Here is a 24,215-nt window from a genome sequence, read left to right as displayed (position 1 = left end):
CTTTGAACATTAACAGGATTGTATGAATAAGCTCACTGGCTGTCAGCAACATCTGAACTCAAGGCACCAAGCCAATGGCATGGATATATTGGCCTGTATGTTCAAAGGTAGTTTCAAAATCATTTTTTTGCCAGCATAGCTGTATGTTAGAACATTTGTATCTTGCAATGCATTTAGTACCTACCATACCTGTTCTTGCATAGGAAGCAATTTCACATTCCCAAAGAAACTGAGACAGAAACTCATATATATATATTCTCCCTCAGCCATGAATTATGCAAGGAAAATCTGCAGTGCATTAGGTCTTTTCAGGTGAATTTTAACAATGGGAATCAGAACAAAAGATACATTAAGTATTTTTTTCTTAACTATAGAAAAAAATAAAGTGCCATCTGCCTATAATGAGAACTCTCTTGTGTCTTCTTTTGATATTATGAAATGTACTTACAAGTTTCTAGAGTCATACACACTGTCACCATCTGCAGCTTCACAGGCCTGGCAACTCCCAGATTACAAGAAATATTTCATAATTTCAAAATTAGGACAGGGAAATCTTTACATTATTCATGTTTACTATTAACCCATTTCTATGATCTTCAAGGAATATTCTCTTTACTGCCAGCTGCAAAGTCTATTAAAATGTTTGTTGCCTTTGTTCCTCCCTAGCTGCCAATGTTGGAGAAACATCTATACTAGGAAAAAATCTCTGTACTATATTAAGGTTGCTGGACGCCTTAATATATAAGGTGAGAAGAAGGTAGGAAAATAGAAGTTGTAGCCTGGGCATGCCTTTATAATTTCCAGCTGTTCAGTTATGCAGTTATGAAGAGTTTACTTCAGATTTGCTCTGATCTGCTCCCAAAGACTGAATGCCCATTAAAAGTTGGGATTAACTGTGCTCCACGAGTGAACCTCTCAGTTTTACTCAATTCAAAAAGAGCCCAGTTTGTGTGCTTCAAGACTGCTCCACATTGTGCATCAAAATATGAGGAAGTGGGAATGATCTGGAGATTTGTTTCAATAGCACAGTCCCGATCTGAACCAAAATTCAACTGCAGGTTCTCCCACTAAGGTCCAAAAAATCTGGCAGACTTGAAATGCCTTCAGAGTTTAAACTCTAAGTTAACAGCACTTCTCCAGAATCGGCTCCTGCGCATGTGCTCAGCAAGACTGTGCCAGAATACCTTAAAAGCACAGTTCCCCATCTGGGACATATTTTCTCTTCTCAGTTGCAGTCCTGATTTGCTATCGTAGTCTTTTACCTGTAAATTGTTTGAGAATTGACATCATGTTGCAAATATGCTGGTGAAAGATAAACGATGACAGTATTAGTGGTTTGCATGGCTACCTGAACCACAGGTCACTAATGAACAGATGAAGACACTGCCTAAAGTGAAGGGAAATCAGACATAACTCTCAGCCAAACCAAACAATTTTTACTTCTAATCCAAATATTCCACGCTCCTTTTGTTGGAAAGTTCACTCATCACACCATGTGTGAGACAAGACATACATAAAGGATTAAAATCTGATGGGCATAACAAATGGCTAGAAACCAGTCATATTTGTACAGACATTTACTGGTTTTTTTGTCATATAGTTACTATTAGTGAAGTGAAAAACATTACAGCTGTATTACTATATTATGTATTGCAAAGGCAATGCTGAACTCATTCAGACACAAATGGTTAAGATCCATATGGGGTGGAGGTAATAAGGGAGAGCTCTGTTCAGATATTACACAGTAAAATGATGTATTGAGCTGGAACTGCATAAACAGAAGATGGAATTCACTGCATGGGAACCCAGTACAGCCATAAGAACAAGTACAGAAATTAGTCCCACAACTAGGATGATTATTAGTGAGTGTTTGGCTCAGTAATATATCTTCTTAGTAAAAGTATCAGAGGCAAATACCACTCAAAAGATAGTAACTTTAAGTTGTAAATGATAGCATTATTTCACATCAAAGCTGGATACTAGATCTTGCTAATCCTGCCTGGATACAGTGAAGTATACACTACCAGCTCAAGGGAACTGTTACACCTTTCCAGCACAGGTCTCTAATTTGCCAGTCTACCTGAAAGTACACATTCTTCCCTAGCCATGACCAGAAGATGGCGGAACCATAGTTAAGGCACATATTCCATTTCCAGCACCATTAACCTTGCCTTTAGAAAGGAACACACTCCACAGGAGAAGTCTGGGTTCTCCAGGCTTTCAGCTAGCAAAGCTTTCCCTCTTAGCCTATGTGAGCAGAAAACTAGATTTCCCAAACCGTAGCTGTAAACCCTAGCTAAACAGTTTGCTTGAAACTGTCTGTTATCAAACTCCTTTTTGTTATAACATGCTAAACCTTGATCCTGACTTGAGGTATGTGTAGGCTGGACCTGTGTTCCCACAGAGTCATGCCAACTTTCACCATGTTTTTTGAAGCAACATGGCATTAAAGACTTCATGCCCTGAGCGCGTATGGCTTCACACAGTGCTCAAGGCAGGAACAAAGACTAAATATGTCAGCGTATTCAGCAGACAGTTCAGTTACACTTCTGTGGCAAAACATTCAGTCTTTAATTCTATCACAGATAATAGTCAAAACATACGCATGCATTTCTGGTTTACTACTGTTTTTAAGTTAACTTTTTTTCAACTAGAATTCAGTTTCTCTTAGTCTTATTCAGATTTTAAGACTCTGTAAGGGTTAAACTGTGAACCAGGATCCATCTGGTGTTGGGATTCTCCCTCTTCCCCCCAAGACCTCTCAGTAACAGCACATTTCTCGAAGTATCTGTCCAAAATGAGAACGTTGCCTCTTTAGATCTGCCTCTAACAAATATTTAGCTTAAGCAAGGAAACGTGTATTTTGCAGCAACAGTTACTTCTGCCTAATCTCAGATTCATTTTTCAATGGAAAGAAAAAAAACAAAAAAAAAAAGGAAAATAACAAAAGCCTGTGGAACACAAGTCAATCAACAGGTCAAAAGCAAGGTTAGACTTCCTGAGGGCTCTTCTGAGAATTCAGTAAGGAGAACTCCAATTATTGTTTTATTGGTTTACCTGCCCACTAGGCAACAGATGGTCTAAAATCTGTATCAAAATGGGGTTCCCACCAACAGACTATTTTATTATTAATGTTTCTTGGTAGAACAAACTCCATGAGCCTCCAAAACTAAAATTTGATAGAAGAAAAATATAAATGGGCTTTAGCAAGGAAGCTTTAGTTATAGTCCTCTGAAATGTTAGGAAACAAGGTTTTGCGCTGATTTTTTTTTGTTAGGGCTTTACTGCTGTGTGTGGCAACAAAAGTGCAGCAGCATTCCCACCATAATAGATTTTTAAAGCCATTGATCACCAACATTAACATGCAATCAAAGAAACAGGTTCACGCAAAATTCTCCTAAGTAGTTCAACGTTATCTTCAAGGTATTGAGAAGGGTACAAGCCTTCCTGCAACTCTTCTTCCTGGAAATCAAACTCCTAAACATTCAGTGTAGGAAAAAAACCTAGCCTGGAAAATGCTTCAAAGATTCTGATAGACCAGAAAGGAGGAAATGACATTATCTGCTAAATTAGCCAGTAGGTCGTCCGTGACAGTGACAGTCTCATTACACGTGTTAATTTGGTACAGAGCATGACGAGACTGTAACCTTGGCTGCAACATAAAGGTTGATGAAGAAGGTGATATTATATCTTAAACACTAATACTTTCAGATTTGGTTTTTAGATATGGCAATCTACAACAGTGATACCAATTGAAAAAAAAATCTGTTTTAGCAGCTGACATCCATTTAGCAGCTGACATCCATTTAGCAGCTGACATCCATTTAGCATCTAACTGGCACTGAACCTGAAAGCATATACACTTTTTGAACAGAGCAGCAGAAGATAGAGCTTGTTCTTTGTAGCAAAAGGTCTGGAACTATGGTCTTTTTTTTTTTTTTCCTCCTTCTTCATGTCGCAACTTTCTCTTTCCTCAACCCCAATTTTTCCTGTAACAGGTTTTAAAGTTCTATCAATTACTTCAGCCTCCTATCACTTGAAAGACCTTGTTTATACACAGGGTACTATAAGGATATAGCAGCTGCCACTGCTAAGCCCAGCACCTGTGCAGTACGGTACTCAGCTTGAAAAGAACAAAAGTCAGGTGCAGTTTACTGGCAAGAGGTTTACAAAGATTTATAATGGGCACTTGTTACTATCCCAAACATGTCTTCGACATGTCAAAAGCCTTGAATACGTCTCAGTGGCACATACTGCAATACTTTAATCAAGTATCTAATTAATGAAGAGTACCTATGTAGCTTTGCCAAGTTACCATTTCTTGCATCGAAATGAGTCGCAGTTGTTATTCTTCCTACCATCTGGGAATAAAGAGAAACAACCAGCTGCAGATTAGTATGCTTCCCACCTCCACTTCTGAGACAAAACTCACTTTATTGTACCATCAGAAGAACCAAGTATGAAAGCAGTGAATGAAATTGGTATTGTGGGCAGTAAAGAATTACCACACAACATTAAAAAATTAGGTAATTCCAGACTGTAGAGTTAAAAGAAAATCTGCAAGCAGCATTATTGCATTAAAATGCAACCTCACATGGAAGGAAGTATTATCTACTGAACACAGCAGGGGGATAGGAATTTATTCTCCTAATTTTGTTATTGATTTGACATACAGAACTCAGGGAAATTACCTGCACTACCTTCCTTGTTCAGCGGAGGAAGACACATAGTCTTTACCTATATTTGTAAGGTATTTCAGTATTTCACATTTAAAGGAATCAGATATGATAATACATCTATATAAAAAAACCCTTATTTCTGCCCTGTATTTTAATCATTATTTTTGAGAAATATGAGGAATTTATCAGCATGGAGAGCAAAATAAAAGCCAATCTTTACACAGACCACCAAAAATCAGAGGATCAAATAACAAAAAACGCACAGAACTAAAATGCATTCTCCACTTCTACAGAGGTATATTTCAAATTTAAATTTTGATTTTCCAAGAGAATTTTCCTACTTCTGAAGTTAAGAGTGTTTACACAAAGGCTAAAGTGAAATATGTTTTCAGGCAAGTTCTCTGGCTCAGTCAAAATTCTAAATCACAATTCAAAATATGATGCATTATGGTACTCTACCATCTGAGTATAGGCTAGCTGAATATACTCACAATTTCACATTCATAAAAAAAAAAAATTAAGTTGCAAGGCAACAGGGAAATACTTTCAATGTTTTGAGAGCTAGTTCACTGAAGCACAGTACATTTTATAGATATACTAGTCTTATTAAATCATTCAGATGTCTAGGACATTCCATACAGCAAAAAAAAATTCTGAGAACTATAAACTTGATTAGTCGCACAAAAATCAGGGTAAGTTAAGATAATCACAACTGTATGTCCTACCAACAAATTAAGGGAAAACAAAAGAAAAACCCATAATTGTAATTGCATGTACTATTTCTCTTTGTAAGATGAAGAAGTGTAGATTGGCTCACCTAACTAGAAGAAATTCTTTAGAAATAAATTGGGATATAGCATTTTAAAAAAAGGAAACGACAGACACAGGATGGTTGCCAACAATGCAAAGATACAGACAGAGCACCATAAATGCTTCACTACTTCCAAATACGATATTATTTGTTTAGATTAATGGCAATTTATTTTAAAACAGTAAATATTTGTTTTGTTAGAAAAGCGTCTTTGATATTCTCAGAAATTCTCATGACCTTTTTACTCCCTACAGTATGATTTTCCTAAGAAAATACATAAGTCTAACCTCCTAGGGACAGAATAAGATAGTCCTGCACACAGCGAATACAGGCAACATCAAATCAACAAGACAGCTCATCAAAAATGCTCCATCTGCCCAGTCAGAATGTTGGACCAACTGCGTCAAAGACTCTCGATACACACAAATGATTGAGTCTTATCTCCTACACCTTAAGGTAGCTCAAGCATCAGAAACTGCTTAGCAACCATCCCATCTGAAAACTGAGTCATACTAAGGTTTCTCATATTCAGCACTCTCCTGTCAGTGCTTGCATTTGCAAACCCTGGACAAAATGAAAAGGGCCAGATCAGTATCACCTGTAACTCTCTATGGAAAGTGTGATGCTTTAAGTGGTGTATCCATACTAGGTGATACTTGGTGGGAATGCTCCGTGTTGCAACTTTTGTATCTGTACTACCTCATACTTGGTGAGAATGGTCCCTGTTGTAACCTTTTGGTGTCTAGAACAATACCGCTGTGATAAGCGGAATACAAATAAGTAACTAACAAGGTCTTGGAAATCTGTGAGAAAGAACAGCAGTTGGTTACATATAGATTCTGTGGCTGGAAGCCACAGAACAACCGTAACCGTGAGAAGCAGTCAACATGAAGGTCATAAGCTGAAGAATAATGAAATAGTGATCCCCAAAGTCAATGTGGCTCCCAAAATAAGTCTGCACGCGTGCGCAGTATCATAGCCTGGTTATGCAGCTGGGGCGGAGTTGGGCTAGACTCCCTGCACTTGTTGGCCCCATGTGCCGGGACTCCCACCTACCGCAAATAATCATAAATATCAGAGTTTTTCTGAAGGAGAGTGAGGCTGCTACACAACAGAGGCCCACGTTGCCTCCTCAGGTACGCCCGAAAGGATTGTGCCTGCCAACTCTCTCTCTCTCTCATATCATGCAGATGATCGGGACAAGCATTGGAGTGGTCCTTCTCGAGATTACTGTCAGGTCGGTCTGTTTGTAAGTATTTACTAATAAATCGCTTGCTACTGAAGAGTGAGCGAGTGAGTGCGTGTGGCAAGCCAGCACACACGCATGTGCACAAACCGGATGTTTGGCCCCTGGGAATCTAACTGGAACAAGTGGCTTTTCCTCAGACTTCAGTACATTTTGGGGGAGTGTGTGAGTGTACGTGCGTGTGTGCGCGTGCGTGTATGTGGGGGGTAAACTGAAGACTAATTCCACAATAAAGACCTGACACTGAAAAGCTTGAGTCAGCAATCTGGATATTGCTAGCAAACACACCTTTTCAAGGGAAGTATTTCTTTCCAAGAGCCTGACTCCAGGAATACATTGAGTTTCTTACAGTTGCCAAGGACTAGAATTTGGAAACAGGTTACAGTGAGTAAACACAATGGTATTACTGCGTTACTTCCTTACTAGTTTCAAAGACAAGGGAAGATATCAGACAACACTAGTTATCAAATAGAAAAAAAAAAAATACAAGGTTCGCCTCGAGATGCATGTACCTAAGGTACATGGAGTCCTAGCAGAGTGTAAAAATATTTTGGTGCTGGACCTGTATTAGCAAAGAGGATGCTTGTTAAGATGTTTCAGCTTCACTAGCTCTCATTTTAATCTTGCTTGAAATAACACTCTTTTACAAGTGGCAATCAGTAGTTGTCAGATACACCATCATTACAGGAAATGCATTCTTAGGTTGCCAGCTCCCCTTTTACATGCATTAACTTGGCCTGTGCATTTTTGATTCTTTCCATACATTCCCCAAGTAGCTACATGAGACAACCAACCTAATCTAAGCATCACTGCTGAAAAGATCCTTTCCTCTGTGTGGGTCTACCTCTTCTTACTCTTGGGGCCTGGTCAGGTATAAACCTAGGCCAGGGGAGTAGACAGGACCACATGGGGAGAAATCAGGGGTCCAAGACATCTTCCTTTCAATGGCAGAGAGGTTAGGCAGGCTTGGCTCATTTTGCTTAGTATCACCCTGGGTAAATGCTGGATAAGGAGAGACAATCAGCATGCTACAGCAGAGCAAACACTGATATCTTCCCACAAAGGCTATTCATGGATTTGATAAGCTATCAACTAATAGCAGCTGCTATACAGCTTGGTTTTTTGCAGAGAGAACACAACTGAACAATTTCATACATAGGTGTGGCAATATTCCTACCGTTTCCACTGAAGGAAAGGTATGGAAATGTTATTACAGGCTTTATATGGCTTCTGTATTTCTCATTATATAGCTGCAACTTCCTAAAATATTGTGGCACAGAAAAAATATTATTGAAGAAGCTCAAATCAAGAAAAATGAAAGTACATGGAAGTGTATTTGCAGGATGGAAATATCAGTAATGTATGAGAACATGGCCTAGCAGTGGGAGCAGAGAGTTGCAAGATGATATTCATAGGCTCCTATTATGTGATCTCTTTTTTCAAGATCTTTTTTCAAAGTTCTCTTTGCCTTAGTTCATTAATTTGAAAAATACACACAGAAATACCACTATCTCACGAGATGCAGAACATAACTGTTTTAATAAGTAAATTAGTTTCTGCTATGCACATGCTTTGGGATCTACTGATGAAAGATGGTTCAGAAATGTGAAAAACTTACCATCTGCCTCATGACATCTTAGGATAATACAAGGCTAAAAATCTGAATCTCAGACTTCTGTTTGAGGTGTTGAGAGTTTGTACCTTTTGCTTTTCTCAAAATTTATTTCTAATAACTTTCAGTGTAAATGACATTTTCCTGTAAATAGCATACACAATTGTTTGATAGTAATTATCCCCCCAAAACATGACCTGAACATTCAACTAGTTTTGACAGTATAAATACCTGCACCTACAGGAGTATGACTAAGATATTTATTTTTGGCACTATAGATGAGCAGAATGTTAATTGTGCAGAACTTCTGTAATGAAGTAAGGCAGAAGCTTGCCCTCTTATATTTACTCTTCCCCTGTCAACACAGTTGTTGTTGACTCACAGAATGCAACATGTTGTAATGTTTAGAGTTCTTTGCTTGTCCAAGTGGAGTTGCAGCAGTGGACCAGAAGTCAAATTGAGGGCCTAGATTTCTCAATGGACATGTTTATGTATGCAGGTGTTTAAATATTCTCCTACTCTCACGTAAGAAAGCCTCAGTGCCAGATGTTAACCGTTCTAAATGATTTACTGCACTGGATTCATTTCTGTTCATTATTCTTGTTATATACAGTAGTGTTACTGCTTGAAAGTCCTAGCTATGTGTTTGATTCTTAGTTATTTCTGGTTTACAGCTGAGTCAGCATTCCAATATTAAGTTAAAATACAACCATGAAAATAAGTAACAAGGCATGCTGGAAAGCATTTAACTGCTCATTAGTAAATCATACAGCCTAGAGCTTCTAGAACTCTAGAACAGATGGAAGCTCTGATTTGCTTTAGGGTTTTCTCATTTCCTTTAGGCTGTAGGCTTCAAAGGGAAAGGTCTACACCATTCTTGTATAGCATGCATTTGGGTAAATACCTTCTTAAATAATACAGAGTGTAGAGCTTTCATAGTCCTCTCATGCTGATCTTAAACATGACAACATTTTCAGATTTTTTTTCTTTTACAAAGTAAGATTGTAAAATGAAGTCCCAATATTTAAACATCCAAGCTCCTTTGTTTTCTTCCAGGTCCCTGAACACATTGTTATTTCTGAAACACACTTCATTATAGCCTTCTCTAAAGCCATCTTTAGTATGATCTCAGCATATGGGGAAGAAGGAGAAATTAGACCCTTTGCCTTGCCTTTGATGATTCTGAAGTAACCGAAAACTTTACAAACTATATCAGGAAGAGTGGCAGATACCCACTCTATCTCAACCTAGCAAAATATATGTTCCTCATGTGCCTTGTAAGCCATAAATTAGAAAAGAGTCCAAGAGTAACACAAGAAAATTTCAGTGGAGGCTTAAAGATAAGAACATACTTAAGCTCCAGTCAAACCAGTGCTGCCATCATTTGAGGTCTTCAGTAGATCATATTTCCTTCTTTGTGCTAATAAATCTTCTCATTTTTAAAAATAATTACAATAAGTATATAATCTTTGATTTATAATAAAAATGGAGAAATTAGTGAAACAGTAAATTTTACAATCACTATTACAGCCACTATGGAGTTGGCTGTTTTCTTTTTCCTTGACACAAGAGGTCTCCACCCTGCAATTCTGTGTTTAACTTAGCTTCTGCATAGTCTTGTCACCTTTAGGCGCATTATGATAGAAAAAGATGGAAAAGCAGACATGCACCTGTGACAGACTTCCCAGTAGGCTTAGTAGCTGTATGGTTTCCTGTAGGCCATACCATTTTTTCCCCAGCACCATGAAAGATACCGCTGTTCTCATGCTTTTAGTTGCACTGCACATTTCTATATGAAAAGCCTGAAATAGTTTTCACCAACGTTTCAGAAAATCAAATTCATCACTGTAAACACTGAATAAAGAATAGGTAACCTTAAACTAAAAAAATACTGTCAATTAAGTTGGGAAAAGGATTTCATTTATATCTATTTCTGCATAACACAACTAGCAACATTATACAGCCTATACAAAGCAAAACTTCCCAAATTAAGTGCCATCTGCAATGAGTTTTGATTCATAAAAGCCTGAAATTTTGAAGCTGGTTTAATTTACCTCTTTGGAAGCAGAAATTTATCTTAATGATAATGAGTGGCACAATACATTTTTAACTCTACCATTTTAACATCTAAATCTGTTTATTATTTTTTCCCCTGAAACAAGAAACCAACCCATATTTCTGCCATGAAAACCATTTGTGAAGTAGCTGCTGTGAAAGAATTTAAGGTTTTTTAGTTGATTCAATTCAAATAATCTTTAAATAATGAAATGACACAGAAGCAACAACTCTGATACTAACACATGGGATGAAAATCACAGGCACATTTTAGCCTTTTCATTTTAGCTTCAGGAATTATCTTTAACATCTTCAGAGAATACATTCAGTATGTGGAACACAATGTGCACATGCGGAGCAAAGAGATGACAAAACTCCACTTTCATGCTACCAGTTCTCTCAAAAGCTGTGTTTGCAATGATATTAAATTATGCTTAAAAACCTTCCAAGCAGAAGTTGCAGGTACTCCAGTTTGTAGTAGAGGACAGTAAAAAGATAAAGAAAACCCTATCCCCTATTAGCATAACATCAGTCTAGACTCATGATTACCGGACAAAAGATAGAAACTTGCTGTTTAAGTTTCTGTTGGTAAATAGCATGCAACTTTTTCCAGAGGGCACAGCCTCACTTTCTCTGCATGCAAGCAGGATGGTGCTGAGAAGATCACTGGGTTGGCTTGCTCTACTGGCAAAACCTGCTGCCCAGCCCAACCTCCTCCCTCAGCTCCTGCAAGGGGATCCTGCCTATGCAAGCTGTTTGCTTCCACATTTGCATTCCCTCAATTCCAAAAAGATGCTCTGATACCTTTCTGAAAAGCCATTGGCACCAAAAATAAATAAATAAATAATCAGTTTAGAATAAGAACTATAGTAACACTATGGAAGCATCAGTTAGCTCACCAGCCGCAAATCTGTGGTTTAGAGACAAATGATTTACCATCTACAGTCATCTTTGAACACAGTATGAAAACTTCCTTAAGCAGAACCACATGTGAATGCATCTTTCTTTTCAGGAGACAGAAAATCCATGTGTTGCTGCAAAAGCCACTCTGATATCTTTCTGAAGCACTTGAAAAGTTTTATTTTATTAATTTCTTCCACTTCAGTTGATTTCTTAATCAAGATTATGCCATGGTTTGCTTTGTAAGAAAAGTAAACTGTTTAACACTGCAGACAAGTTCTTAAGGGAAAAAGTAAAGGGACATATTTCTCCTAGGGTCTTCTGAATTATCATCAGTAACTGTTCTAGAGCTTCAGCTGAACAAATGCCACAATCTTCAAGCACTACAGCCAGATCCAGAGAGACAGTTGGAATGCAGGTAGCTAACTCTCGAGAAACCTTTCAGAGCTACTCTCTAATCCCGGAGGCATCAAAACTCTCTAGGTTTCCTGTTTTTTCTCAAATTGTTGAAATTTCATTTCTGGGTGTGTCAAGAAGCATCTTGGTATGGTTGAGTAGCTTGTGAACCTAGTTTATTACTAACCTCCAAACAGTGTGTAAACTAGATACTTCTCCCTAGACTATGTTGCTCCTTTATCCAAAAACGGGTAAAAGGATGAAGACTATGATGGAATAGGCTGAAGTAAAACATTGAACTAAAAACAGCCAATAAACTGTTAAAGGAAAAATTTTGGATCTGAAAAACAACTTCTTTTAAGTTACACGCACATAAAAGTGAAATCCCTTCTCAGAAGCAGGAACTGCAGGATTTGACTGTCAAATGCACACATTTGAGAAATCCTGTTCTGAAAGTTGATAAAACTTTTTGCTTAGGAATTCAATTCGGAGATGTCAGCTGAATGGTAATAAAAACTGTAGATTAGAGAAAGAATTATAAATAGAAACATTCTAATGAAAGGCAAGTGTGCGGGATTAGTCTCTTCCTTTCCAAAAGGACGCAAGTATCAGATCAAAAATAAAGCCAAATACTAGAATAATAATAGAATAGCAGTAGGCCATGTAATCCCTCTATTACAACAGCAACTAATTTCAACATAAAAGTTGGAAAAATAGAAATACCAAACAAAGTTAACATCTACAAAAACTGTAATAATGCATCTACAAAAACTGTAATTAATAAGCCCATGGTAGGACACCATCAACTCAGTTACAACCTCGGTTATACTCTACATAACATACTAGAGTTCAATAGACTGTTCGTCCATCACCCCCCCGCTTCATTTCTCAGTAGAAGAACGACTTCCTTAAAGCTGACATGGAAGGGCTAAAGAGGGCTCCTTCCCTGTGGAGAGCTTCTGGGCTGGCTCCTCATCACTGGGAGTTTAGCAAGGCAGGTGGAACAGTTCCACGCAGAAGTGAAGACAGAGCTGGTAAAAGAAGCACTCCACCCATCAGCAGCCAACACTGCTCTGAACAAAAAAAAAATACAGTCATGATACTTCATGGCTGCTCTCATTTCTGCCAGGAGATGGTTTTTACTACTCATCAGCCTGCAAAGCATAAACATTGTATTAGAGCTACTTTTGCCACCTCTCATTTCAGCAAGCACAGCTCCTGGCACAGCTTAAGACTGTGATGAGTTGAGAAGCCAGAAACTGCCACTCCACCTGGAAGAGAAGGTAGGCCAGACCCAGATTTTCTCTGCTACAGGCTACTATGATAGAGAAAATGGTAAAAGCTTTGTATTATGCACACAAGAAGTAATGTGACTGTCTACTGGGCCTAGCTGTAATCTCTGGTAACTAAAGAACTGAATCTAAAGGGTGGCCTGCACCCTAAAGCATGATGCCTAATATCCTTCCAAAATGGATTTTATTAATTTTGAAAAATACAGTTATTTTCAATATACTCACAAAAGTCTTTCCAACAAATTCAGAAAAGCTGAGTTTTCAAAGCTTGATAAATTCCTCTCTTAAAAAAAAAAATGCTGTCTTTTGATTTCATTGAACATTTCCACGTTCTTCGGTTATAAAACGGGGAGACCAGAAGCACTCAATTTACCTTCTCAGTACTATTTTATATGCATCATCCTGTCTCCTCGTACAGCTTTCCAAGATACATAATTGCAGTCTTTTTGTCTCCTCTTCCTAAAGACTACCTCCGCTCAGATCCTTGTCTTGAGAAAGGCATTAAGCTGAACTCATCTCAAGTCTCTTATCCCACAAGACAGCCTCTTAACCCAAAGGCCAGACTAAAATTTGACAGCATGCAAGACTGGAGCTGTACGATGTTGTATAAAATACTGAAATACTCCCTGAAAGGAAAGTAGACACACAGGCAGACAGAATGACTCTTTCACTTCATGTTTACACAATTTAACCTGAGAGGTGGGACGCTTGGTTCTAGGTCCCGCTCCAGTGAATGCCTAATTATCTGGAAGGGGACAGCCTCAATGACATAGCTCTGACTACCTTGTCCCAGAATGCCCCATGTCATTAAACTATTCTCCTGGGACTTGAACTAAAGTCCCTCTAAGCAAAGGAGATTAAAGAATGGTTTCTCACCATCCAACATCCAACATGTTCTCAACATCCAAACAGTCAGCATATTGAACGTAAACCTCCTCTTCCAGCATCTTTCTTAAATCTACTTCTATGTTTCTTACCAGCACTCCAATATAAAAACATCTGTCACAGCACAATCTAGCTTTGTCTCCTAGATCATCTCCAGCAAATTACATTTTTCTGTAGATATTGTTGCTAAGTAACAAACAACCCTTACTTAAAAGTGAGAAACAAAATTCATTCACAAAGTTTGGAATCCCCACCCAGTGAATAACTGCAATTTATCACAGGTATTTAAGTGACCTACTAGCCTTAGAGAGGAGTACAACAAAGCTTCATTTTCCTGCTGGAGTCAGGAGTGACTCATGAGATTGGTCTGAGCCTAAGCCATCATAAAGTTTGTATATTTTCATAGAAGAGAGAAATTTCCAGGCATACATTTGATATGAATTATGAAGTAGGAACAGCTTTTTTTACTCACTTCAAAATACAGCATGCAGAAACATTAGTTTAGTATGCCACCGATCTGGGTGCCATCCCTTGCAATGCAGTACAACACATCCATGTTTATTGCCAACATTAGAATTGGTGCAGGCTAAAACACTGGAGATGATAGCATATGCTAACCACCTTACCAGATTCAGAAGTCATTGAATACTAACAGCTCTCTCCCTCTCTCCCCTCCCTCCTGTTACTATTTTGACTCCTTTAGTTCAGAAAAAAGTCCAGGCTGATCCTAATCCAAAAATATTCATAATATTCATTGACATTATAAAAGATGAAACTTCTCCTTGTGCTTCCTCTTCCTTGCCCTAGGACCTATTTTCTGCATCATGCATTTTGGCAGCTTTGTCACAGCAGATGAATACAAAGTAGCTCTTTTTCACCTTCCCTCTGTTGCCCAAATGGTAAATGAAACCTATACCATGACTTGGAGTGGGGGGAGAGGGTAGGCACACTCAAAGCTGGACAGCCAGAACACAACTATCCTCCTTTCTCATGAACAGCTGCAAAATACTTTTACACTGAAAAAGCCCTTTCTAAAAACATGTGTCAAAATAAATTCATGAACTAGCATCTTCCTTCCTTCCCTATCTTTTCCTTCAGCATAAGGCACTTTATGCTTTGTATCTCCCAACACAACCAATAATAATTTCCTTACTCCATTCTTCTTACAGTATTCTCATATTGTACAAGTACGCAATAGTGTTGTTGATATCTAACATCTTAAGAACAGTGAAAATATATACCTAGCAGATGACTGGTTCTGTATAAAAGTAAAGTAGCTTTGCATTCTTAAAATGCACAGATATACACAGGTGGTCCCATAATAAAGCCAACCAGAAACAATGGCCTGAGGAAGATCATTCATCACATCTAGCACTGGGACCAGCTATGAACATACATGTGCCTAAGGTCGTAACTAAAGACAGTTTCGAAATATAGATGTCATTTAAACACACATGACCATATATTCTTTGCGTTTACATTGTCAACCCTTAATTAGTCAATTCTTTCCTTTTGTGCACTGCTCAGATGGGATTCTGCAAGACTGCTTAAGTTTTACAGGGTGGAATAAAATTGTTAAAACAGGAACCTTCTGCCAGTCACTGCTGTAATTTGTTGGAGCCTCATACAGCTCATTTCACTGCCATTTATTATTATCCTTTGTTTGCCCATCCTTCAGGCAGCTTGTGACAGTCCTGTGACAGTTCATGTGTGCAGCCAATTTGAATTGCTTTCAAATAACAGTTTGTCTTTCTGCGCTTACTTTGCAAACCCCTTCTATTTATACGTATTTTCAGAATTCTTAATTGGCTTTATTATTTTCTTCAAATATTTTTCTTTAGTTAGTAAGAGCCCAGTAAGGGCTGAGAGAACAAGAAGGGGAGTTGAGGATTCTAAGATTCCCTATGCTACATGCTTGCTATCAAAGACTAAATGGCTGTGAAGTAAGCCTTGGCCTCCATACAGGAAGTAGGTGTGCACTCATTTAAACGATGATTGGTAAAGTCAGTCAGCTAACCTTAAGAAAACGTTCCTTATGTTCCCTGCAATTTTATGCTGTGTCCCTGAGTACAGAAGCAACCATCAGTTGGTCTTCAATACCAGTGTTGCCTTTTTCTGCATTTATCTTTACACTATTTTCAAAAGAAAAGGCATTTGAGATGTACTATTTGTAGTGATACAACATTTAAGCAGCTGTTCATAAATATTTGAATATTCAGATGACCAGACAGGTCCTGCTTCTCACCCATCTTATTTTACTGACTCTTTGAAAGGACTTAAAAGGTTTCCTGCACAGGTACAAAGCAAGTGGGAAGGAAAAAAAGAGAATCCATACCTGAAAACTATATGCTTTGGGAAGAATGGACTTGGTAGATTGGTTTGCATATATACACCTGCGGACTTAAAAAAATTTTTGCTTATATGTAATAGGAAAATGTTGTAAAGTACAATGTTTTTATCTAAAGTTTTATCTAAAGAAACAGATGGATTTTGTTAAGAATTTTTATTCTTTTGGGCCTAGCCCAAAGACTCTGTTCCAGTCCTCTGTTTAAGCATATGCTTTTGAAGTAGAGTTTTCTAAAAGAATTTCAATTTAGACAACAGTAGCTTGCATTTTCAATAGTTTCCTTGTGAGGTCTCTATGCTCAAACCAGGTTGTGCCTTGCCTAAAAGCATACGTGCAGGGGGCAAAAGAGGTATATGCATGTAAACTGTACTACTGAAGCCAACTCTTCTGTATTGTGTCTTAACAGGCAGTATTGAAGTGTTACTAACTCAGTCCAGATTCCAGTGTCCCAATGAAATTCTTTGGAGTGACTTATCTCTGAAATGGAAATAGCTGGATTAAAAGAAATACATTGTAGTGTTTATGGAATAATTTTTCATTTTTCTGAAAAAAAACTAATTATAGCAACTGAATAAGAACAGATATAAAAGCAGGGCCTTTTTTCATTTCCTTTGATGTGTGGGTTATTACATAGAAAAATTTGAACACAAGAGGTTTCAGGAAACACTAAACACTAACACTAAAATATAAATTATTTTTTTTGGAATGAAAACAGGGTAGCATGAGATCCATAAAATTCAGTGCTTTAAGAATTTTGTTTTTACAAAAAAATAGTGAAGTATTATTACAATTTCATACATCTTCTCACCACTGTCATTACTATACATTGACTATAGCTTTAAAACTTCATTCACTGGAAACATTTAATTGTATATGCCAGAAGTATGTCACTCTCACATCTTCTGGTCTAATTATGGTTATAAGGACCAGAAACAGGAAAGAAAACGGGGGGGGGGGGGGGGGGTGAAAGTAACTTTTTGCCCTTATCCTACATTCAAGAATTCCTTGAAATGAGCAATCTCATTTGTACATTCATTGAAAAACACTCTTAAAAAAAAAGGGGGGGGGGAAATGCTTGTCCTAATCAGTTAGGAAGTACACCATAAAACATTATCATTAATATCAGCTGATGTCTCTCAGAATGCTCACTTAGGCAGGAGGGAAAAAAAAAAAAAGATGGAATCTGTTGGGTTTTTTCTTTTATAGCAGTACAGGCTCAAATTACTTAGAGGGCAAAGCCTTGAATTCAGACTAGCTTTAGGGAAATCTTTATAGAGTTTTTATTACTTAAAATAATAATAAAATAATAATAATAAAAAAATCACTACTGCATGACACTGAGCACTAGGTCATTCACAGAGGCTGCAGTCTCCATTCTTGGAGATATTCAAAAGCCATCTGACCACAGTCCTGGGCGACCTGCTCTCCTTGACGCTGCCTGTGCAGGGAGGTTGAACCAGACGATCTACAACAGTCCCTCCCAACCTTAACCATTCTGTAGTGTTAAGAAGTTAATTTCAGTGAGCCAGCTTTCAAATTCAGTTATCAAAATTGTTACAAGTCCAGCTTCCAAGCATACACACTTGTACTCATCCTTTACAAAACAGCAGTCCATTACAATCTTACCTGAAACATAACTGTTACAAAAATGAGTGTATAAGAACTATGGCTGAAGAAGCATTTCCATAAGTCTTTTAAAATCCCAACGAAAATTGCTATTTAGAAGCAAATAAACACTATCTTTTAGTATTTTACATGCAAATATTAAACTTGAAGTTGAAGCTGACAGTAAAAATACTGAAATTTAACTTCATTATTCTTTATTATATCAAGTTACTTTTTTGGTTGTTTTTAGTCCATACCGGCGGGGGGGGGGGGGGGGGGGAAGGCAGCAGCAGACTAAAGAGCCTAAGAGACTTCTAAAAAAGACTTAAAAGTTCAAAGGAGGCGAGAGGTACTTGGGTGGATTTTCAAAAACACCAGTATATTTGTGAGTAGGGAGGAAGGAGGCAGAAACCTGGCACAATGCCTGCCTCTTTAAGTATTAAGAGAAAGTTAAAACCTTGGCTCTTAATGATAAACAGGCTAGGTTTAAAATATGGTTTCAATTTATGTATGGCAGTGACATTAACACCGATGTTTGTAAGGGGAAACACATCTTACATAAGAGATTCCCCTTACACAAGGGAACTATGCAGGTCCTGGGAAGTCAGTGTAACAACTCTGATGTCTCCCTTTAACTCTGCCAAGCGGTCATTTCCGGGAGGCCTCTCGGCTATCATTAGCACGAGATACCCGAGTGCCCTCCTGAAGCCAAGGGCACAGGTGGGTTGCTAGTCAAATATTTGCAGACAAGATTACTGCATAGCCACTGCCATGCTGCAGAGGCTCAGTAGGTGTGCAAAGTCTCTCTTCTCCTAGTCACTTTGAGATGCTCCAAAAAGCAATGTAGGTTCACGTCAGAAGCAGAGGTATAAATTCATAATTTAAACCGACAGTCTCGCTTTGCCTCATTTTGAAAAATGGAAAAAAAAATATTTCTAAGCTCCTAGGCAGAGAGCAGACAGCCCTCTATACTGGCAAAAGCTAGGACCAGCAGCCACGTCTACACATCTGTTTGAACCTAGCTCAGTGTGGCTTCCTGGATTTAACAGTAGGTATGAGAACGCCACTCAGACTGCAATTCTGAATTAGTTATGGGTGTGCTCTCGCTCTCTCTTTTTTTTTTTTTTTCCAGCCACCCGTGATGAGCAATCGGTTTTTCCGCTGTGACAGAAACTTTATACCGGCTTGCCCTCGCTAGGTCATTTCGTGCACGGAGCGAGACCGGCCGCCTCCAGCGGACGGTTGCGCCGGCGGCTCGAGCCCAACGGCCGCCCGCCCGCCCCAGCCCGGCGCCCCCGCCCGGGCCCTCCAGGCCCCGCCCCCGCCCCCAGCGAGGCCCCCGAGCGGAGGGAGCACCCCCTCCCCCCGCGAAGCGCCCGGGCCTCCCCATCCCGCCAAGCGCGGCGGCAGGGCAGGCCCGCCGGCGCCGGGGAAGGGCCGCCCCCCTACCCGTGGTGGAGAGCACGGTGCTGGCGAAGAAGAGGGAAGAGGTGAAGTCCCAGTTCCAGTTGCCCGAGGCGTTGCTGAGCACCGAGACGCCGTAGTTGCTGGCCTCCAGCACCCGCAGCAGGAACTGCTCCAGCTGCTGCTCCGAGAGGCAGGCGTGCTCCTCCAGGAAGCGCTGCTTCAGCTTGCCCAGCTCCTGGCGCAGCAGGTCCTCGTAGGGCAGCTCCACAGAGGAGAACACCACGGCGCCGAAAACCAAGTAGAGCAGGTAGCCCAGCACCAGCAGCGCGAAGCACCAGGCGGAGCGGTGCTGCTCCACGAGCCGCACGCAGGAGCTGCCCGCCAGCGACTGCAGCATCTTCCTAAGCCAAACCCAGCCCAGCGCCCCGGGGCCAGCTGCGGCCCCCGCGCCGGGCCGCGAAGTTGAGGGGACGGAGGAAGCGCGCTGCACTGCGCCGCGCCGCGCCACACCGCGCCGCCGCTCTTCCTGCTGACTTTGAACGCGCGGAGCCGCGGTGATGTGGCGCTCACGTGGCCTCGCGGCGCAGGTGGCCGCCGCCACGCGCGCGCGCGCGCGCGGGCGGGCGGGAGCCAACGGCCGCCAACGGCCGCCAACGGCTGCCAACGGCCGCCCCGCCCCCGCCCCGCCCCGCCGCCTGCCGGGGGCAGCTGCTGTAGCGGAGGGGGTCACGCTTGAGCCCCTTGAATAAAAAAGGACGTTTATATACATTTACATACACCCCCCCTCCTTTAACCTTTTCATTGGGTTTGCAAGCCCAATCTAAATTTTCCTGAAATCAACCGCAAAAACTCTGACTGGCTGCGATGGGGGCAGGCGCGTGGCTGGGGAAATAAAGGTTTCTTCCCCTTTTTATACAAATATTCTTTGAGATTTCATGCTTTGAGTGTGCCCCCCATCACTAATAAGAAAGCCAATGGCTAAAGACTTAAAAAATCCTTCCACCAGTTTTTCATACTTCAAAAGGCACTTGTCAAAGGAGAAGAAGGTAATTCCTAGTGTGGCATTGACCTATGTGAAGCAGGAGATTAATTTTCAGTTCCTCTGATAAAATGAATTCAGGAAGTAATCCCAGCAGCAGGAATGAATGGCTTTCCTCAAACCGTTGGGATGTAGCTTGAAAATCAGGCCTGTTTGAGGGTGAGATTTGAACCAGGCAACCTGCAGATGCCCCTTCCAACATAAATTACTCTATGACTCTCTGCCCCAGCCCTGAAGCTACTTATTTTTTAGTGATAGGAAATACCTACCTAGTTCTCCAAGAAGCATTTGCCATGAATACAAATGCACCATCCAGTCAGCCCTTTGAATGGTCCAAGAGTGACCTTTCCAAGTTTCACCTCAAATGCCTCTTTCGTTATTTACCTCAGACTTCAACCAGCTGTCATACAGTTCCCCACCACTAAAAGAGAAACAATGAAAAGTGTAGTGTCTTGAAGTGTCCCTTGAGATGACTAACTTTGTGTAAACCAGACAGAAGAAATGCTAAAGACTCATCCTGCAGGAGTCTGCCTCTTCCCTTGCTCATCTCAGCTGATGGCAGCTTGTAGCATCACAGAAAGTGGTATTTTGTAAATTAGAAATGTACTGAGTTTAAGCAGGTGAGATTGGACAGAATAAATCAAATCCAGCAATTTAGCTTGAAATGTGAGGTATATCGCCAAGCTATAAGGAGTAAGTGGGGAAAAAATACAGAAATGTAAAGTGTGAAACAATTTTTCACGCTGGAAACTGAAAATGATGTAGCAATGTTCCCTTTGTATACAACGTTCCCTTGGAATGAATCTGTGGGCTGAATCTGGCCTGGCAGAACAGTTCATCCAGTCTCTGGCCCATTTGCCACTCCCCTCTGTAGCTAACTTGTTTCAGGGGCTAAAAACTCCCCTCTCTTGTTGCACGATCAAAATACATAAGTGCTCATGCATGCAAAAAGCAGCTGCTTGAATGCTCTGTCAAATGATGCATTTGGGTGATGTGATAGCTACATATGTGACAGGCGATGCAAGCTGGCTCTAAGTCATGTGACAGGAGTATGCAAGTGTGTCAGCTTACAGTGTCAAATGTGCATCCATCGTGTCTGGAGCATAGCTAGAGTAGACATGGCTGCTGGTTCTGTTGAAAGCACGTTCAGTCATACAGCCAGGGAAGGGGCACTGTGGACATTTGGCTGTTTCAGAAGAAGAATATACTTTTTTTTCCTATGGCTGAATTTCTGAACTGTTGCAAGGCAAACATTTCCATGCTGCATTCGTCATACGTATAAACTGTAGCACCAGACAGAGATGAGATGCAGTTAAATTAAGGGGAGGGGTTTAAAATGAGCAGCTGAAGAAAATCTATGCTACATACGCAGAAATTCATTGACAGAAGGGCAGGCAGAGATATCAGGTCACTAGAACATCACTTCAGCACCTTTTCTCAGCACCAATGTCTCTTTAAGATGCAGTTATTTGCTCTAAAAGAGTTACGTATAGGAACAAGGCAATCTAAATCACTAGCAATGACAATATTGGATACTGTCTGAAAGAATGTAATGCAGATAAGATATTGAAGGGAGTATTCCAAGCAAATGTTTTATTATACCCCCCTAAGACAACATACCTTGAAGCATTGTTATAGAAAAAGAGGTCAAGGGACCTCATTGACCAGTTTCTTGGCTAACTCTATCCAATTACTTAATCACTTGCCTCCTCAAATTCCAAATGACTATATATCTCCATCTATAATAGAAAAGCCATTTAAAGCAATATGTATGACACTGGGTTCCATTTTGATCAAGGGTACTTAGTTTGCCAGAGACACAATAGGTTTCATAATATGATCTAATTTATGGCAATACCTGATAGGTATAGTTGTATATATGATGGAGAGTAGGCTTGTATTTACCGTAAATCAGTATTTTCCCAGCCTTCAAGCCAAATATTTGTTTAAATGTTAGGAAGTGTTTGCCTAAGAACACACCTCTTTTGAGTGGTGATAGGAAACTGTGGCTGTGTAGTCGAACGTTTTCTTTACCGGCCTCCTTCAGTCTTCCATTTACATAAAACAGTCATTCTCCATTTTTATGTCACCCACACTATCACACTTGCAGGCTTGCTGGGCTAGAAACAGAAGCAGGACTCTGCTGAACAGAAGCTGCACTGCTCTTAGTGATTTTTCCACCAAAGGCTTTCAGAAACATGGGCTAGGGGAACAACAGCAGAGCAGCACAGCTGTGTCATAGAAGCTTTCACATTCTCCCTTCCAAAACAAACGCCTGGACGTTCTGAGTTTCAGCTAGCATTTTTTAAACCTGTATTTTAAATTCATTATGTATCTGATAATTTAATTGCAGATTTCACTGGGATAGATAGGCAGAGAGAAAAGTGTCATAATGTTCAGTTTTCTGAGTTTGAATAGTCATTTATCATGATAATGTTAAATTTGAATGCAAGCGTATCATTTAGTTTTCATCCCTGAGTATGTTATGTCCATTTTCACATTATTTTGCTAGTCAAGGATCAGATCAGTGCACAGAATTCAGAATTATGTATAGTATGACAGATAGTTACAACATACTTCAGCAAGAGATGAAGGAAATTCTGGAGCAGGCTATTACAGGACAGTCTTTCTTCAGCAGAAGTTTCCTTCTACTCTGATTATCCATCCTAGTAAATCGATAACCCGGTTAATAAAGCAAGCTACATCATCACATCACTCATCCTCTAACTAAGCTCAATAACATTGTTGGAGGTCCAACTACCAGCACAGAGAAGAAAAGATACTGGTGCTCCCTATAGCACCAAACTCAGTTCTGAGGAAAAGAAAATGCAAGCACAAGCTGCCATCCCATAGAAAACCTCTAAGGAGATGATAGAAGACAATGTAGTCACTCTAGTTCTCCCATAAACTTTGACAGCATGCCTGTGTCTTTTTGGTGCTAGAAAAACACAGAAAAAGATAGCAATTTGCTCTAAATTTACAGCTCAGGGAGATAAGACAGCCCTTTCCCATCACATTATCAGGCTAGCTGTTTCTCCAGTGTAGTCTAGAGACTACTCATCTTTTCTTTGAAAATCCTCTCTTGTATATATTAAATGTAAGGCCCTCTCAGAGCAGTACAAGTCACTGATGTATTTTTGTTAGGTGGGTGATGAAATTTAAATAAAGAGTTTTAATGTTAATCACAATTTTTCTCTGAGATTTTCAATTAAGTGAAAGAAAAATTAAATTTTAAGGCATTTGCAATGAAAACCTGAAGTGCTCTGAACAGCAGAAGACAAGGAGATGGAGGTGGGCTGGAGGGAGAGGACAGACTGGTGGCAGATACTGACCAGAAAGTGGGGTCACTGCACTCTAGTCTTTGTTCCAGTTAGTGTAAAATGATATTAAACAAAAATATTAGCTTCTGTGGAAAGGAAAAAATAGCTCACTAAAATGATCCAATGCCGAGTGACTGCCCTGTGCTGAATCAGGCAAAGAGGTGATTTGAAGCTGGAGCTCCGCTGCTCTAATCACTGAGCTCTAGACCTCATGGGGGATGAGTCTGGGGAAAGGAAAATACCTGTGCTTGGCATGGTTACTAACACCAGGACTATAAAATATTTTCATCAACTAAAGCAAATAATTGAAAGTGATTCAAATACGCAGAGAGTTTCAAGTTGACTGAAAGGTACTTTTTTGAAAAGGAACTAGTCTCACAGACTTCTGCACAAAACCCTCCATCTTGACATCAGTCTTAGGAGAAAATATCCTTCCTCTCCAAAAGTGTAAATAATCATGGTGAAGAACTTTTCAGTTCTGAGAAGAAGGGTAAATAAAATTAGCTATAGACCTACTCATCCTGACAAACCTGTTCTGCTCTGGCATACCTACAGCATGAGCTCAACATATGCTGAACAGTGGTGCTAAGGGGTGATGGGAAGAGTGGGATGAACCAGGAC

The 24,215-nt window shown here is 39.9% G+C and overlaps 1 protein-coding gene across 1 annotated transcript in view; it reads right to left on the bottom strand.

Moving 5' to 3' along the window:
* Positions 1-19,651, bottom strand: part of KCNK1 (potassium two pore domain channel subfamily K member 1) — a 30,973-nt gene extending 11,322 nt beyond the window's left edge. The window contains exon 1 of the mRNA XM_062573687.1: positions 19,278-19,651. Within this exon, the coding sequence (XP_062429671.1) occupies positions 19,278-19,632 (355 nt within the window). The 5' untranslated portion in view covers positions 19,633-19,651. The remainder of the gene's footprint in view (positions 1-19,277) is intronic.
* Between the last annotated feature and the right edge of the window lie 4,564 nt (positions 19,652-24,215).

The sequence above is a fragment of the Rhea pennata genome, chromosome 3 (assembly GCF_028389875.1).
Source record: "Rhea pennata isolate bPtePen1 chromosome 3, bPtePen1.pri, whole genome shotgun sequence".
NCBI lineage: Eukaryota > Metazoa > Chordata > Aves > Rheiformes > Rheidae > Rhea > Rhea pennata.
The sequence above is the reverse complement of the archived record's forward strand: the minus strand, read 5'-3'. Positions and strand labels throughout refer to the sequence as shown.